Source organism: Eleutherodactylus coqui, chromosome 12 (genome assembly GCF_035609145.1).
Source record: "Eleutherodactylus coqui strain aEleCoq1 chromosome 12, aEleCoq1.hap1, whole genome shotgun sequence".
In the NCBI taxonomy this organism is placed as follows: Eukaryota; Metazoa; Chordata; class Amphibia; order Anura; family Eleutherodactylidae; genus Eleutherodactylus; species Eleutherodactylus coqui.
Window position 1 is genome coordinate 29,210,167 of NC_089848.1, and position 18,948 is coordinate 29,229,114.

Consider the following 18,948-nt stretch of genomic DNA (forward strand, 5'->3'; position numbering starts at 1 on the left):
AAATGTTCAAAAGGGGTTAAATCTAGCTGAATGGGACTGCGAGGGAATTGGTAGGACAGAAAAGTCGATAGCTGAGCATATACTAGCCATGCCCCACTGGACAGGCCACCCGGGAACTCACCCAAGGGATGCATAGACCCGTTTGGTATATAATGTCTCACCTGTGGAGCTTCCAGATTTGTGGTAGAATTTACAACAGTTTCTGGTGTAAATAATACATTTGTCAGGCTGTGGGTAAGTCCTGCCAACTTCAGCTAAGCCACAGCCAAATGTTTAGAAAAGTAGTGAGAACAAGGGTAAAACAGTTGCAATATTTTGAGCAAGCAGGGCTGATGCAAAAATATTCAACTTTTTGCCAGAATTCTGGATTCTCTCCTGTGTCTATATAGGGGGTTCTAAGCTCTGTAATAGAAATCGAAAGCCATGTAGATGTACTGAGGAATTACCAACCCTGCTGGACTCTTCTACTGGACACCAGGTGAGGATGCCTTCTTATACATGCAACAAACAGCTTTATCTGCGTCAGTTATCTTATTTCATTTCAATTTACATTTAATATTTGGAATTGATATTTTGGAGGCTCCTGAACCAATTTTTAATAGAGACAGCCTCAGGTTACAGCAAGCAGTTGAGTGATTTATGTTGGGACTAAAGTGGAAGAAGTTAAAGGGGTTCTGTCATTTTAAAAAACAAACTAACAAAAAAAAAAATCAATACTTACCTATTCCTTCCCCGTCAGTCTTCTTACCGCATCGTCTCCTCACCGATCCTCACTAGTCCCCCGGTTCACCTCACCTCCAAGCTGACCGATTCTTCTTCTTCCGGTGACGAAGTGTATATTGTCGGCATTCTCCTTCCAGCAGGGCAACGTATGCTACAGCACTAGTGACGAAGCGTTCACTGCCTGCCTATGTCGCGACACTAGTATATGAACACTCGCGGCGAGACAGTGCGCATGCGCAGTCTCAGCAATAGCCCGGCATTCTCTGCTAGGCAGGAAACATACACTGACTTGCCAGGAGACTGTCGAGAATGGACGCTCCAAAACAGGAAGAAGAGGATCTGGCCGGCTGGAGGTGAGGTGACCTGGGGGCTCTGGAGGAGCCAGGAGAAGATCGACAAGGAGAAGATACGGTAAGAAGAATGATGGGGGAGGAATAGGTAAGTATTGATTTTTTTTTTCTAAAGACAAAACCCCTTTAAGCCCAAATAAAAGGTCAATCTAAATCCATGTCTATATTTATTAGGAACACCTACCTTCAATATCTGTAAAGGTTTTGTTACTAACTTGTCCGAGGTACGGCATGCCTGGTGGCCAAAAATAAGGTGAGGTAAGGTAAGCCAAGTCAGTCATTGGATGTCCAATAGTAGAGAGTTCCCAATCAAGAACAGCAATTACACGGGCCTGGAGAGAAACGTCTAATGTCAGCTTGTAGGGACAATATATATATATATATATATATATATATATATATTGCACAGCAGCATTCGATATTCTGTCTTGTATTCCATGAGATCCATAAGGGAACCCCGCAAAGCTGAAATCCTGAAATGTAATGAACTATACTGTATGGCAGGTACATGATAGACCTTTAGAAATAGTAGTACATGCTCTATTCTGTATAGATACTAAACTAGATAGAAGGTGCAGCAGCCCGGACCACAACAATCCATCTCTTAAGCTACTACCTGGAAAGTACTTGCAATTATCTCCAAACACTATATGTAGCTAATATACATTTATAAGTCCTACAAGCTGCTCAAATATATCTGAAAGTGCGAGGTCATGGATCGCAGTAACAAACAATAGAAGATAAAAGACCTCTGTCTGATGAAAAATGACATTATCAATCCTGAAGTCTCCATGGATCAGACGCTCCTCATGGTCATCGCTCGGTACATTCTTCATTAACCAGTCAGCCAGTTGGTTCATTGCGGGTATCTCTCTATGAGTGGCCCGTTCATATTGCTTCTGCCATGTAGAGACCTGTCAGGTATATACACAGAACGATACACATAAACTGGGCAACAAGACATTGGGGAATGAAGAGGTCACAAACAATATAACATAAGTGAAATAACATAGGCAAATTGTTATAGGCTTTGATTAAAAGTGTCCAATAGTCAAGAAACTAAGAACTCGTAGACATCGCCGTTAAGAACTTCCATCGTTGTGCTTCGTTATATGAGCCGCACAATGGAAGTAACGGCAGTACCAGATCCGTTATATGCCACACATTACCAGCACCCAATGCACCCCGCTGACAGCCTTATGTTTCCACTGCTGCACGCTGCGCTATTGTATATTATGTTAAGTGATTTAGCGGAATCTGACAAGGAGGCTCCAGACCAGCTCTTGGGCGCTGGCGTCTGTTTTCTGGCTGATATATAGTTAAATGAGAGGTTAAGGTGGACCTGCATATAAATATTGCGCTGCTAATTTAGAACATTACTAATACAACCAGCCAGTTGGCACGAGCGAGACGGTCTTCCTACTTCTGGAGAAGAGCTCTGCACCGATCTCCCCAGATAGTATACATGTCTTTGATGGTTATGATGACGATATTACAGCGGGCCGGGTGCATCCCAACGACAACCAAGTAAAACTGTCATATGAAAGTAAATGGCAAATAATTAGGACTAAACAGGCATCACACGGGAACAGCTTCACATTACCTGCCTCTGGCAGTAGCCTTTCCCTTTGCCGTATCCGGTCAGATTTAGTGCACGTATATCGAAGGAATGGAGCTGGGCAAGAGTTTCAGCGAGAGCGACATACAAGGCTGATCTTTCTGCGGGGCTGACCTCCGGCAGCGTGACATCTCGGAAAATGCGTCCCTGCAAAAACAAAGGCAGACAATTCAGCCTCTAAACCAAGAGACCAGAGGAACCATTAGTTATTAATGCAAGTTCTATCAAGGAGACCGAGGCCGCTGACCACATCAAGAGCATCACACGTTGGAAAGTAGATACGGATATGTTCATAGCTGCGGTCGGAGGTTCCGTCTTCCGGCTCCTTCGGGGAGCAGAAAAGGGGAATCTGGCAGCCGAACAGATCCGACTTATAATGGAACTGAAGGGCGCCAAATGGACCTCATAGAACATAATGGTGTCCATTTGGTCTCTGTTCAGCTGTCCAGCATTCTACCGGACAGAAACATCCTTTATGCCTTTAATGCCGTTTTGTACCGATCTGCAATGAAACTTCCAAACAGAATTTCCAATCGCGGATGTGAACATAGTCTAAGAAACACGTCACACAGACAGAGTATAGTCTATATAGTATTGGGAAGCCCTTCACAGAGAATAGCTAGAATTAAAACTAATTTGTATTTATGATAATTAAAATATAAGATTGGACCTACAAACATACCGACTGACCAGACTAATGTGGAAACCCTGGTGGGGGCACAGAGAGACGGGTCCTTGTTATTCCCACAAAATATCAGAAAATAGACAATGGTGCCACGAGACTAATCGGTTCATAGACCACAATGTACAGTAAGCTGTCAGGATATAACGACCGTGACAATACTGTATGAATCCTGACAGGCCGCAGTTATCCAACAGACTGCACTGATCCCAACAGTATATAATCAGAGATATATTGCCTCTCACCGAGTTACTCTGTTGTTAAGCGATATAGTATATACAAGAGACCGACCACGCTGGATGGGCGGTCCAGTAGGGTCGGGGCCGAACGGACATGAGCTTCTCTTGAGGTGTGGAAGCTCAAAATAAGACGACTAATACTGATCTGTCCACTCGATTTGGGTTTCTCTATGAGTGTGCACCTCAAACAGGAAAGTGATGATCGTCAGGTCTGTAAGACACTACAGGCCTATTGATGATGGTGAAATCATCAATGCAGGAATGTGATAGAATAACTACCGATGGAGAACCACTCTAGTTCACTGTTAGGCGGCCCGAGTTTGGTTCAGATATACTTTGGTTCTTGATTTTAGTTTAGTTTGGTTCGATGCGTTTTCCTGCCCGATTTTGGGCATTTAATCAGGAACCTTATTTGTGTCACAAAAACGTAATGCATAGAGGATAGTCTACCAGATAAAAGACGATTTCTGGCTCTGAACCAATATCTCCTAGAACACCATCTCAGTTGGTGAGGTATATTAGAACATATATGGCCACACATAATGGGTAGTGTCTACCAGGCTGTAGAATCAACTTGAAGATAATATCAAGGGGACAGTGTTATTGATATGGAGTCCCATTGGGTCTCTTTAATATGACCTTATGTGTATGACACTACATCTTTAGCTATATTTGTCTGCCCCAGATATAGTTAATATCAACCGCTCGCAGAAGGGCAGTCAAATAATAGCAGGGAAAACCATGGATCAGTACCAGAATGTGTACAACCAGCGCACTGCTAGACTGTCCAGGCAAAACTCCCGCCGGTGAGGTCCCGCTCTGCAGGCTAACCCAGATAATTAGCTAGAGCGGGTTTCACTGAGAGACAATCTCCCGGCATTGGGATGGCCTAACACTTAGGAGCATAGTGTGTTATTACATGGCAGCTGTGCTGCATAGATTGTCTTCTCTGTATCTGCATTTTGTATTGCGTTTTGTACTTCGAATTGAAGAACTGCAGCCTCCAAAGTAGAAACATTTTCCTTTATTCATGTATTGTGAAGTTTCGACTCCAGCTGGAGTTTTTCAAGACTTCTTGGAAATAAAAATCTCCAGTTGAAGTTGAAACTTTGCCATAAAGAATGAGTAAAGGAATATACTGGACTCTGACCTCTCCTTTGCCCCCCATATCCAATCTCTGGCCCAAACATGCCACATGCACCTCAGAAATATTGCTAAAATACGTCCGTTCCTAACCACGGACACGCTAAAGACGCTCGTGGTTGCGCTCATCCAGTCCCGGCTTGACTACTGCAACTCGCTACTCATTGGCCTCCCCCGCATTAGACTCGCTCCGCTCCAATCCATACTAAATGCAGCAGCTAGACTCATTTTTCTATCCAGTCGTTACTCAGACGCCTCTGCATTATGCCAGTCGCAGCATTGGCTGCCCATCCACTGCAGAACTAAATTTAAACTCCTCTACCTCCCTCACAAAGCTCTGCATGGCGCTGCGCCACCATACATCGCCTCCCTACTGTCAGTACACCACCCAGCCCACTCACTCCGATCGGCTAACACCCTCAGACTAAACACCCCTGTAATACGAACCTCACATGCTCGCCTACAGGACTTCACCAGAGCAGCACCCATCCTCTGGAATGCTCTACCCCAAGGCATCCGGACAATTACCGATGCACGAAATTTCAGATGTGCCTTAAAAACGCACCTCTTCAGGGAAGCATACCAAATCTCCTGACCTAGTCCCTCGCCCCTCCCTATGGTGCTCCACCCTGTTTGCCTTCTGATAAATGATCTGTACATAAAATTTCCTATTGCCTGTGTTCCCCAACCCCTGCACCTCCTGTACCACCCGCAACCCATTTGTGTCTAACCCAATGTACCTTATATTGTAATTGTTGTATTGTTTTGCATTTATCCATGCCTGAAAGCGCTGCGGAATAAGTTGGCGCTATACAAATAAAGATTATTATTATTATATACTTTCTACTTTGGAGAGCTGCCGTTCTCCATCTCTGGGACGTTTAATGGCACGGTGCGGTCAGGGTCTGGGTAGCGAGTAGCCATTATTTCTTGGACTGAAAGTTTTAGTAGTACATTGTCTGTAAATGCTATAAGAAGTCTTTGGCGTAAGGAGATGATCGAGCCTCCATTTCTGTATTGTGGATGTATTAGAAGAACATTTAAAAATATAAGTTCTGTGGACAAATAGAGCAATATGGAGTGAAAAGGATAGGCAGAGGCTGCCAACATGTCATTTGTCACAGTGCTGTGCATGGCTCTATCTAATGGCCAGCCACAGGACATTACTGCCAACATGTCATTTGTCACAGTGCTGTGGATGGCTCTATCTGATGGCCAGCCACGGGACATTACTGCCAACGTGTCATTTGTCACAGTGCTGTGCATGGCTCTATCTGATGGCCGGCCACGGGACATTACTGCCAACGTGTCATTTGTCACAGTGCTGTGCATGGCTCTATCTGATGGCAAGCCACAGGACATTACTGCCAACATGTCATTTGTCACAGTGCTGTGGATGGCTCTATCTGATGGCCGGCCACGGGATATTACTGCCAACGTGTCATTTGTCACAGTGCTGTGCATGGCTCTATCTGATAGCCGGCCACGGGACATTACTGCCAACGTGTCATTTGTCACAGGGCTGTGCATGGCTCTATCTGATGGCAGGCCACGGGACATTACTGCCAACGTGTCATTTGTCACAGTGCTGTGCATGGCTCTATCTGATGGCAAGCCACGGGACATTACTGCCAACATGTCATTTGTCACAGTGCTGTGGATGGCTCTATCTGATGGCCGGCCACGGGACATTACTGCCAACGTGTCATTTGTCACAGTGCTGTGCATGGCTCTATCTGATGGCCAGCCACAGGACATTACTGCCAACGTGTCATTTGTCACAGTGCTGTGCATGGCTCTATCTGATGTCCGGCCACGGGACATTACTGGAACACGTTATTTGTCACAGTGCTGTGCATGGCTCTATCTGATGTCCGGCCACGGGACATTACTGCCAACGTGTCATTTGTCACAGGGCTGTGCATGGCTCTATCTGATGGCCAGCCACGGGACATCACTGCCAACGTGTCATTTGTCACAGTGCTGTGCATGGCTCTATCTGATGGCCAGCCACGGGACATTACTGCCAACGTGTCATTTGTCACAATGCTGTGCATGGCTCTATCTGATGGCCGGCCACGGGACATTACTGCCAACATGTCATTTGTCAAAGTGCTGTGCATGGCTCTATCTGATGGCCGGCCACGGGACATCACTGCCAACATGTCATTTGTCACAGTGCTGTGTATGGCTCTATCTGATGGCAGGCCACGGGACATCACTGCCAACATGTCATTTGTCACAGTGCTGTGCACGGCTCTACCTGATGGCTGGACACGGGACATTACTGCCAACATGTCATTTGTCACAGGGCTGTGCATGGCTCTATCTGATGTCCGGCCACGGGACATTACTGCCAACGTGTCATTTGTCACAGGGCTGTGCACGGCTCTATCTGATGGCCAGCCACGGGACATTACTGCCAACGTGTCATTTGTCACAGGGCTGTGCATGGCTCTATCTGATGGCCAGCCACGGGACATTACTGCCAACGTGTCATTTGTCACAGGGCTGTGCATGGCTCTATCTAATGGCCTGCCACGGGACATTACCGCCAACATGTCATTTGTCACAGGGCTGTGCATGGCTCTATCTGATGGCCGGCCACGGGACATTACTGCAAGATGAACACAGACATCATATCAACCAGGGCAGATTGTATCTTCTAACGATAGTCACACGCTTGTCATATATGAGGCTAATAAAGCTGACCTGCACATGTTCCATCACATAGAATTCAGTACCGATAACCGTCACATCTTTGCAGTAAAGTAAAGGCCTTGGCACAGGAAATCCATTGGAACATAACGCCCTTTGTACTTCATATTCTCTCTCAATCTAAAGACGAACATAAGATGTTACAGAGTGCTCCAATTTGCCAATAGGACATGGTATCATGAACAAAACCACATGAACCGACTGGGAACCCTTAAAATCACATGACAAAATATAGTAGGAAAACAAAGTGTTATGCGGGCTAGTTTAGCAAACCACTAGTTTATGTTTTATTGGTAATCACTTAAGTTTATATAGGAAAGTTTTACGTTTTGGGGAATTATGGGAAGGGGGGGGGGGAAATGAAGGCATAACAAGTGCTACGAGCAAAGATTAACGGATGGAAACTGTTTTGACAGCAAATAAGATGTATACAAAAAAAATGTAACCAGTTAATGTATGTTTCTTTCATGTTTAAACTAATGCCAATAAAAAAGAGTTTGAAAGATGTTACAGAGTATCACCTGCTACAATAAAACATGTCAGCAGGAGGAAACAGGATTTGTGTTACTTACAGTAAAATCCATTTCTTGTCATGTTCATTGGGGAGGAGCGGATGGCAAGGCCTTGGCTGTACCCACTGCCACTATGGAGTGGGCACTATGGCTCCTACCGCCTCTACCCCTCCTGCAGGCACTGAGCCAAATCAGTTTGTAGGAGAAACACAATTTAACAAATGAAAAGAAGTCGATAAAAACCATAAAGTGAATTAAATGGAACCATGTAGGAACCTGGAGAACTGAGGGACCCTTCTAGAGGGACAACTGGAGTTAATGACAGAATAAGAATTGTGGGTGTGCGGTGTCCCTCACTATCGGACATCGTTGGCCCCGCAGCTCGTCCCGTATAAATGGACCTTAACTCTGTCTTTGCCTAGTGTTGCCTCCTAGTGGCAGCAGCTATACCCAAGGCCTTGCGGTGTCCCCAATGACACATACTAGAAACAGCATGTAAGTATAGCCTGTGTACAAAATACAGCTCTTCGTTCATATGTTTAGCGGTGACACACTGCAGAGCTGGAAGCGTTTTTGCAGGTAAATATTGTATGATCTGGGCAATGCGTGTTGTCAGAAGAATCTCCAACAAGACGGATTCCATGTGTCCTGCTGCTGGGAACCCTGAGCAATCACACAATCTACAGGGAAACCCAGCAGCAAATGAGTTATAATCGCAGTTTTCTGATTTGTCACTAGATGTCAGCAAATACCAGATCACTAAAAGAAAGGCATCTTGCTTTACAGCCTACAGCAAAACTAAATGTTGTCTTGTACAAAAAATAAGAGGCTGAATATTTTCAGTGTTAGAGCTTCATGTAATAAACAGTACTTTACCCGATGGGCTCCTGGCAATAACAGGCCATGTGGCTTCTTTCTGAGAACAAATCTTTTCTGACCTTTCTGCAGGAAGAATGTAGGATTGGACTGCCCAGATCTAGAATAATAATAAGGATCGTGACTTTATTTTACCATTTCATTTATAAAACATATAAGGAGTAAGAAAGCCCATACAACAGAGCAATTACTATATGGGAGCCCTGGCACTATACTGGGCATGGATATAAGAAGTCTTCACACCCCTGTTAAAATGCCAGGGTTTTATCAATAATGCGGTTACATAAGTGTCCACACCCTCTTATATTGGGGGTGTGGTTGTGTTCAGAATCAGCCAATCAGCCAGACAAAAAGACCAGAGGAAAATGGGTCCAGGAGACTCCAAGAGGCCGACAGCAACAGTAAAGGAGCTGCAGGAGTTCCTGGCAAGTACTGGTTGTGTGGTCATGTGACAACCATCTCCTGTATTCCTCATATGTCTGGGCTGTGAGGGAGGGGGGCAAGATGGAAGCCTTTTCAAACAGAGGAAAACATCCAAGCGTGGCCATGTTTTGCCAAAACCTACATGAATCCTGCCAGAAGTATGTGGGAAAACGTGTTATGTCTGATGAGACCGAGGGGGAACTTGTTGGCCAGAATTCTAAAAGGTCTGTTTGGCACAGAGGATGATGTATCCAGGTGTGTTTCTACAGAACAGCTGGAGACACAAGTGTTCTGTGATGTATAACAGTAGAGGGCGCTGCATCCAGGTGTGTCTCTGCAGAACAGCTACAGACAAGTGTTCTGTGGTATATACCAGTAGAGGGCGCTGCATCCAGGTGTGTCTCTACAGAACAGCTGCAGACAAGTGTTCTGTGGTATATACCAGTAGAGGGCGCTGCATCCAGATGTGTCTCTACAGAACAGCTGGAGACACAAGTGTTCTGTGGTATATACCAGTAGAGGGTGCTGCATCCAGGTGTGTCTCTACAGAACAGCTGCAGACAAGTGTTCTGTGGTATATACCAGTAGAGGGCGCTGCATCCAGATGTGTCTCTACAGAACAGCTGGAGACACAAGTGTTCTGTGGTATATACCAGTAGAGGGCGCTGCATCCAGGTGTGTCTCTACAGAACAGCTGCAGACAAGTGTTCTGTGGTATATACCAGTAGAGGGCGCTGCATCCAGATGTGTCTCTACAGAACAGCTGCAGACACAAGTGTTCTGTGATATATAACAGTAGAGGGCGCTGCATCCAGGTGTGTCTCTAAACAGCTGCAGACACAAGTGTTCTGTGGTGTATAACAGTAGAGGGCGCTGCATCCAGGTGTGTCTCTAAACAGCTGCAGACAAGTGTTCTATGATGTATACCAGTAAAGGGCGCTGCATCCAGGTGTGTCTCTAAACAGCTGCAGGCACAAGTGTTCTGTGGTGTATAACAGTAGAGGGCGCCGCATCCAGGTGTGTCTCTAAACAGCTGCAGACAAGTGTTCTATGATGTATACCAGTAAAGGGCGCTGCATCCAGGTGTGTCTCTAAACAGCTGCAGACACAAGTGTTCTGTGGTGTATAACAGTAGAGGGCGCTGCATCAAGGTGTGTCTCTACAGAACAGCTGCAAAAACACGTATTCTGTGGTGTATACCAGTAGAGGGCGCTGCATACAGGTGTGTCTCTACAGAACAGCTGCAGACACAAGTGTTCTGTGGTATATAACAGTAGAGGGCGCTGCATCCAGGTGTGTCTCTACAGAACAGCTGCAGAAACACGTATTCTGTGGTGTATACCAGTAGAGGGCGCTGCATCCAGGTGTCTCTCTACAGAACAGCTGCAGACACAAGTGTTCTGTGGTGTATAACAGTAGAGGGCGCTGCATCCTGGTGTGTCTTGACAGAACAGCTGCAGAGAAACTGAGCTGAGACACAAATCATTAATCAGTCCACTGAGCTCAGGACAGTTTTATGATGCATCTTATCTCTCCTTCAACCTGCACATGGAAAGAATCCACTGATTAGGATTAAAAATGAACTTTTATTTAATTAATAATAAAATGACTATTAGTCAAAGACACACTACATACAAAAACCAATAATAGTTCAGAAGGTTTCTAGACCAATAAGGGACCCATTATGAATTCATGAAGATGCAATTGTATTTTCCATGTCTCCAGATCTCTTCGTTTCTCTTTTATCTCACAGTAATGAGATGGACTATTTTAATAAAGATGTATTAAGTCTTGCGTGTTCGGATTTTTTATATATATACTTTATGCAATAGACTCTGATAATATAGAAGTCCCTCTACTACAATATCTTTAGTCTGGCATATCTTTATTGCTGCTCTGCGGCCGACTCTTTTGACAATGTCATGGGTCCCTGATGATGCAATCAGATGAATTGTACATCAAAAAATGATGACAATCAAAACCACCATTAGGTTACACTGAAAGTGTTATATATAATGGCCTAGGCTGAGCATGAAATATGTACGTGGCATTAGACAAGTGTGTTCGTCAAAATAAGGCGTCACACTATCAGAAACAAGAGCCAATTGAGATTGTTTGGCAGTTCTGTTTGTCAGCACCATAAAATCCCCAATTCTTCCATTAAGTACAGTAAATAGTTGTACTCTTATTCTATCCCCCCAAACACTTTGTTTAGTGTAGTGTATGTTCTACCACTCTGTACCTGATATTGCATATGGGTGTTCATATTGGGATCCCCAGTAAATCCTTGTCATTGGGTATTTATTTCAGGTTTGTTGTACAGCTAAGTCCGTTAGTATTGGCTATCTGTACAAGCAATGACAGAAGCGGCTCTACTTTCTGATCCCCTATAGTCTATTAGAGTATATAGACTTTTGTTCATAGCAGAGCGCATGTGTCTCCTGCATTACGTTATTTCAGTCCAATTGTGTGTTGGTCTACATACTTGCTAGATGCAGAGCCTTCTATGCGTTTGTCTTACTTTCTCCCATATTATGTAAGTAAGCCCCTCCACTACTCTTATCATATACCTCGACGCGTTTCCCAAGCTACATGTCTTTGTAATTAGTTCATCAGGAGGATTTAGCAAAGTTCTAACGGGGTTTGTGCTTTAATCCCCAATGTAAAGTACCATATGGCTCGTAGCGAGCGTCATGCAGAGATGGTATGACCTGGTGAATACACACCTTTTGTATCACTGACTCCGCCTCCCTTGTTGTTCCCACCAATCACCGTCTGGGGGTCAGTATCGAAAGCACCATACAGATATGAGGATTTCCATGGCCCATGCCTATATCCAAACTCGCGCATGCGCAGATTGTATGTTTCATGTATCCCCGCAACGATCGATGGAGATGTACTGCGGCTGCGCAGACAGACGTGTCTCCATGACGGGCGTATCTCCATGGTGACGTGTTGGAATAAGCCTTTGTCATGATCAGACGGCCTCAAACATCCAATGCACTTGCGTGGCTTATTCCAACATGTCACCATGGCGATACGCCATTGTTTGATGTACAATTCATCTGATTGCATCATCAGGGACCCATGACATTGTCAAAAGAGTCGGCCGCAGAGCAACAATAAAGATATGCCAGACTAAAGATATTGTAGTAGAGGGACTTCTATATTATCAGAGTCTATTGCATAAAGAATATATAAAAAATCCGAACACGCAAGACTTAATACATCTTTATTAAAATAGTCCATCTCATTACTGTGAGATAAAAGAGAAATGAATAGATCTGGAGACATGGGAAATACAATTGCATCTTCATGAATCCATAATGGGTCCCTTATTGGTCTAGAAACCTTCTGAACTATTATTGGTTTTTGTATGTAGTGTGTCTTTGACTAATAGTCATTTTATTATTAATTAAATAGAAGTTCATTTTTAATCCTAATCAGTGAATTATTGATAGAAATTTAGGATATTTTTGCCCCGGTGAAAGAAAAAAAAAACACATGGAAAGAGATGCAGCACCACCTAGTGGATGGCAACATTATTACAAGTGAAGTTCTGAATTTTTATGAAGTTTTAAAGAAAGAAAAATATATATATATATGATTTGAGGAACTTTATAATCAGGAGTGCATTGCCCTCTGACACACAAAAAGGAACTCATCCCTGTAATGTAAGGAGCTGTAAGACCTGCTCACATATACTGACTGCGGACAGGATACGGATCCCCAACACACAGCAGGACTATAAGCAGGACATTCACATGTTCCACGTCCGATGCTGTGTACCTGATCATGTGCAGTAAATGTCCCGTTGGGGGGCTTTATATCGGGGAAACAGTTCAAAAACCGAGGGCCAGGATGAGATCTCATCGCCACTCAATTACAGAGGGAAAGACTGAACTACCTGTGGCAAAACATTTTTGTGGTCATGGACACAGCATAGAGCAGATGAGAGTTATCATACTGAAGGGCAATTTCAAGTCGCAGCGTCACAGAAGAATTTGGGAGTATAAGTTTATGGCCAAGTTTGATACCCTCAAGAATGGAATTAACCTCAGCCCAGGATTGTTACATAAGTGGAAAGTATGAAAGGTCTGAAGGAGATCAAGAGCGATGTCCTCTTCCCAATCATAATTTTTTTCATTCTTTCTTCAAAACTTTTGAATACTTGTAATAATGTTGCCATCCACTAGGTGGTGCTGCATCTCCTTCCATGTGCAGCTTGAAGGAGAGATAAGACACATCATAAAACTGTCCTGAGCTCAGTGGACTGATTTAGGATATATGACTCTGCTCTGTTTGTCTGTTTTAAGTTTTGAGTGCAAAACAGTCTCGAATGTCTGCGTGTAAACATTTCTTTAGACCAAGAGGAGTCCCCCCCCCCCCCCGCATCTATATGTTATAATTATTGCCCCCAAGTAAGGGCTAATGCCCACGAATGGATTTGTGCTGTGGAATTTGCGCAGCTATTATTTCCTATTGAACCTAACAGCTTTCTGCCAGCCAATGCCGACACGCGGAATTTTACTGCGGATTCTCTCTTAATATAGTATTAATGGAGACCGCGGAAAAAACACACGTTATTCTGCGATCACCAGCAGGCGCGTTTTGTTTACCACCGCGGTAATCCCACAGCGTAAATCCGTGGGCGCATCCCACTCCGCCCGCGGGCGCATCCCACTCCGCCCGCGGGCGCATCCCACTCCGCCCGCGGGCATGAGCCCTAAGAGAATTTTTTATTTTTAATACTTTTGCACAATAAAAACACATCGCCGCCTACTACGACCCGGAACGTTATTATTTCCCGGCCGCGGGCGCTGCGAGGGCTCGTTGCCGCAGGGAAGAGCTGCAGTGTTTATGGGCACCAGTCTGAGGTATGTATGACTTGGATTGTTTACCAAAAAAAAGCAATAAAAGCAAACAAAACAAAAAGAGGGATTCTGGCGTCTGCGTTTACGGTTATTTTTACGCCGTTCACCGCCTGCGATAAATGATTAAATATTTTCGTCGTCTGGGTCGTTACGAACGCGGTAATAACTATTATGCATGTATAGTGTACGGCGCACTAGAGGGTTGCGGCGCCCCCCTCTGTGTGCTGGCGGTCATACATCAGCGGTGCAAACTGATTTAACCCTTTGAAATTACCAGTTACCAGCTCAGTAGACTGTGGCGGTCTGCCCACTTTGATGCCCACTTTCATGCCCAGAACCGCTTTGCTCCAGGTTGATCTCAGCTATATGTCGTGCGGAGCATCACCCTCTGTGTGCTGAAGGCGCAAGTTCAGCGGCCCAAACCCATTTAACCCTTTCAATCAGACACTTGTGTGACCATATTTGTTATTTTTACGCCATTTTCCGCTGCTCCGCCTCAGGGCGACGAACTGGTATATAATTAATTATTACGATACGTTTTCCTCATTAGGGCTCGTTCCCACGTCGTATGCGTGGATCACTCATCGTTTTACCGCCATGGGGGGGGGGGGGTCGCCTATCGCCGCGTACGGCAGCGAATGCACTTTTTAAAAATTCCTCGCTCTGTCTCCGAGCGGCGTTACGTATTCCGCGCCGCACGTATGCGTTGTATCGTGTATGGACAGCAGAGAATACGCAACCCATAGGGAACAATAGCGCCCTATCGCGGGTAATACGCGGTAACATACAACACTCTGCAAATTCGCACTGATCTACACGAATACGCAGGTTTTCTCCGTATGACATGCACATTAACACACGCACATCCATTCAATGTGCACCATGAAGGTCATGCCACGTATTGTAACACGCGATCACGGGGGGGAAAATGCGCTCATGGAAACGAACCCCTTGAATTCAGCGCGTTCTACTGGTGGCGTGTTATACACACACAATGTGCGCACATAATCCGCCCGTGTGAACCGGCCCTCAGAAACCAACTTCAGCCTGGTGGGACGCCTCCTCAGGTCCTGTTATCTCTGCAGCAGCGGCGCCCCGTCACACTGCAGCATGGGGCTCTCACCTGTACTGCAGGACTGCCAAGGCGGCACTGCTGCTGAACCCGGGCAGGCGCCACGATAAGTAGTCATTTAGTTTCTGCTCGTCAAACTTGTGCTGCTCCCTGACTGCACTGGCGTCCATCTCCAGAGCCGCCATGTCTGCACAGAACGACAGCGAGTGTAAAGTCCAGTCCTGCAAGCATTACCTTTCACATAGTTCTGTCTTTTTTGTTTTGCTTTTGTTTGTCAATAAAGTTTATGAAAGAAGAAAAAACAACCTCACGTATTGAACGTTACGCTATTCGCATAATGCACAGGAAGTTGGAATGCACCGCAGCGGCCATGTTGGAAACTGGCAAACATCTTCAACAATAGTAACAATGCGTCTGGCCATTGGCTGTGCAGCTAATATAATGTCACTTGTTATAAAATAGAAGTACCACAGGTCCCAGAAGTCGTATTCGATACGGAATGCATCATAGTCATGCACTACACACAGTCACACTTACCGAGTTTGTCCCCCGAAACTACAACTCCCAGCATGCCGTGAGTGACTGACAGACTGCAGGGATGCTGGGAGATGTAGTTTAACAGCTGCGGATTAACTGTCCACCTCTTCCTGACTGCAGGCGTGTCTGTAACCAGGGTAACGGCTAAATTATGATTGGTAGGCACACCCGCCATGCTGCTCCAAGAGAGAAGGTCTTGAGACATGGGGGGAGTCTCTGGGGAGTCTGGTTGTACAGGATGAGTATCTTGTGAAGCATGTGGGGGGCTTCGGGATGGTTGTGAGGCTGCTGAGGAGGAGGTTGAAAAGCACATGGAGAGCTGTGGGGTGCAGGAGGCGCTGGGTGTCTCTGGGGTGGGGAGCAGCGATGATTGTGGGGGGCACAAGATGAGGTTCAAGGGGTGAATTGAAAAGCGCATGTGGGCACTGAGTGATGTTTGTGGGGCAGCATGGGGAATGGTGGGCAGTACGGGGGGCACTGGAGGAGCACAGGTGAATGATTGAGTGCTGGGGAGCACGGGGAATGGTGGAGTGGTGGGGAGCAATACGGGGGGGCGCTGGAGGCAAACAGGTATGGTGGGGTGCTGGGGAGCAGCACGGGGGCGCAAGGGAATGGGCGCTGGGGAGCAGTACAGGGGGCGCTGGAGGCGTACGGGGAATGGTGGGGTGCTGGGGAGCAGTACGGGGGCGCTGGAGGCACACGGGTATGGTGGGATGCTGGGGAGCAGTACAGGGGGCGCTGGAGGCGTACGGGGAATGGTGGGGTGCTGGGGAGCAGTACGGGGGCGCTCGAGGTGCACAGGAAATGGTGGGGTGCTGGGGAGTAGTACAGGGGGGCTGCAGACGCACAGGAGATGGTGGGGGTGCTGTAGGAGCACAGGGAATGGTGGGGTGCTGGGGACCAGTACGGGGCGGGGGTGCTGGAGGCATACGGGGTATTGCGGGGTGCTGGGGAGCAGTACAGGGAGTGCTGGAGGTGTACAGGGAATAGTGGGGTGCTGGGGAGCAGTACGGGGGGCGCTGGAGGCGTACGGGGTATTGTGGGGTGCTGGGGAGCAGTACGGGGGGCGCTGGAGGCGTACGGGGTATTGTGGGGTGCTGGGGAGCAGTACGGGGGGCGCTGGAGGCATACGGGGTATTGCGGGGTGCTGGGGAGCAGTGCGGGGGGTGCTGGAGGTGTACAGGGAATAGTGGGGCGCTGGGGAGCAGTACGGGGGGCGCTGGAGGCGTACGGGGTATTGTGGGGTGCTGGGGAGCAGTACAGTAAGTGCTGGAGGCGCATGGAGAATGGTGGGGTGCTGGGGAGCAGTGTGGGGGGTGCTGAAGGAGCCCGGGGAATGGTGGGGTGCTGGGGAGCAGTGCGGGGGGTGCTGGAGGTGCACAGGGAATGGTGGGGAGCAATACGGGGGCACTGCAGGCGCACTGGGAATGATGGGGAGCAGTATGGGGGTCGCTGGAGGCGCACGGGGAACCATTTGTTTGGCTTTTACCGAGTATTTATTTATTTTTTAATAAAAAGTTTTCTTCATTTTTAAGTTCTCCGTTATTCTTTATTTATACACGACTTTTTTTGGACCCACTTTGGACTTTTTTACACTCCGCTCATGCCAAGTGTCCTGCCGTACATCTGCCAGCCATAAACATGTATGAAGACGAGTACCGTAACCCTTCTATGGTGCGCACTTCGGTTCACACCTTGAGTAAAAAAAACATTATCTAGATTTTTACAAAATGTAGCCGACTGCACTATTCAGAACCACAAGACATGGATGTTGGTTAGGAGTCAATGGAAGCCGTATAATCTATGGGTATACATATAGGACATGTTTATCAGATGCCAAACAGCATACAACTGATATATCACATGAAGTTACACCCTTCCCTCCATCCCACAAGGCACATATACAGTAAATGCAGCATGGAAGGAAGTTTGATTAAGGGCTCAGTCACACGGGCGGTTTTTTGGCCGATTTGCAGATGCGCTTGCGATCTGCAAATATATATACCCAATGCTTTGCAATGGGATCGGTCACATGGCCGTTTTTTATGCGGATGTGCCGAAAATTATATGACACAACTATTCGCAGAACGCATGTAACTGCATTCTGCGCAAATCGTTTTTCTTGTATATGCGCTCAATGGGGCCGGCGGCAGCAGCAGCGCCGACCCCATTGGGAACATATACTATAAATCGTTCTCCTCCTCCACAACTGTAACAGCTGTGGCAGAGGAGAACGATGTTGGCTCATTGAATTCAATGGAGCCGGCAATGCAGCCAGCTCCATTGAAAGCAATGGGCTGCGGCAAGTGCTGTATAAATTTTCGGGGAAGGGCTTCAAATATAAGCCCTTCCCCGAAAACCATCCAAAAAAGTGTAAAAAAATATATATACTCACCTTTTTGCAGCTGCCGGAGATCAGCCACGTCCAGCCGGCTCTTCTCCTGAACTGCTTTCTGTAGTATTCAGCAGGCGGGGATTTAAAATCCCCACCTGCTGAATGGGCTGCCTCTGATTGGCTGAGCAACGTGGCCAATCAGAGGCAGCTCTCAGCTGTCATTCAATGGCTGAGAGCTGCCTCTGGAACAAGACGCACCCAAAGATGGTGGAATTGTGCTTTTTTTTGTATTTCACTCCATTTAGAATCTTTTAAGAGTTTTTCAGTACATTATACGGTATATTACATAGAACCATTAAATTTACATCTCACTCGAGCAAAAAAAAAGCCCACAGACCGCTACGGCGATGAACAATAAAAGTTGTCATTTTTTTTACATTGGCAGCAAAAATAAGTTAAAAAACCTATTGGATACTGTATAGAAACCTATTGGAAGCACTTGTGATATTTCCACAGGCGTGAAAAACGTGATAATCACAAGTACATAAATGCCGCCAGAATCGGATGTTTAGGAGGGCGATGTCAGTGTCAGTTTCTCGGACCGATGTCGCGCTCGCCGGTGGGAATACATTAAGGTGATGTGGATGAATGGAGACGGTTGTGTAGATGGAAATCTAAGCGGTCGCTACAAGTGTTTATTCCATGATATTGAGGGCTGAATGTCAAAAAAGTTACAACTCCTCCAAGTGACCTTCAGGTTAACTCCTTAGTGACCCACAAAGCCTCTCAGCGCAGCTGATATAACGCTCTCCTCATATCCAGAGCACCAAGGGATGTCTACACTGA

General features: G+C 46.3%; 1 protein-coding gene across 1 annotated transcript in view; it reads right to left on the reverse strand.

The window, feature by feature from the left end:
* LOC136586482 (acyl-CoA dehydrogenase family member 11-like) overlaps nucleotides 1–15,489 on the reverse strand; it is a 68,578-nt gene extending 53,089 nt beyond the window's left edge. Inside the window, exons 1-6 of the mRNA XM_066584593.1 lie at nucleotides 15,282–15,489; nucleotides 8,862–8,961; nucleotides 7,468–7,593; nucleotides 2,677–2,838; nucleotides 1,823–1,987; nucleotides 1,258–1,405 (exon numbers count right to left, since the gene is read on the reverse strand). Of these exons, the coding sequence (XP_066440690.1) occupies nucleotides 1,258–1,405; nucleotides 1,823–1,987; nucleotides 2,677–2,838; nucleotides 7,468–7,593; nucleotides 8,862–8,961; nucleotides 15,282–15,415 (835 nt within the window). The 5' untranslated portion in view covers nucleotides 15,416–15,489. The remainder of the gene's footprint in view (nucleotides 1–1,257; nucleotides 1,406–1,822; nucleotides 1,988–2,676; nucleotides 2,839–7,467; nucleotides 7,594–8,861; nucleotides 8,962–15,281) is intronic.
* Between the last annotated feature and the right edge of the window lie 3,459 nt (nucleotides 15,490–18,948).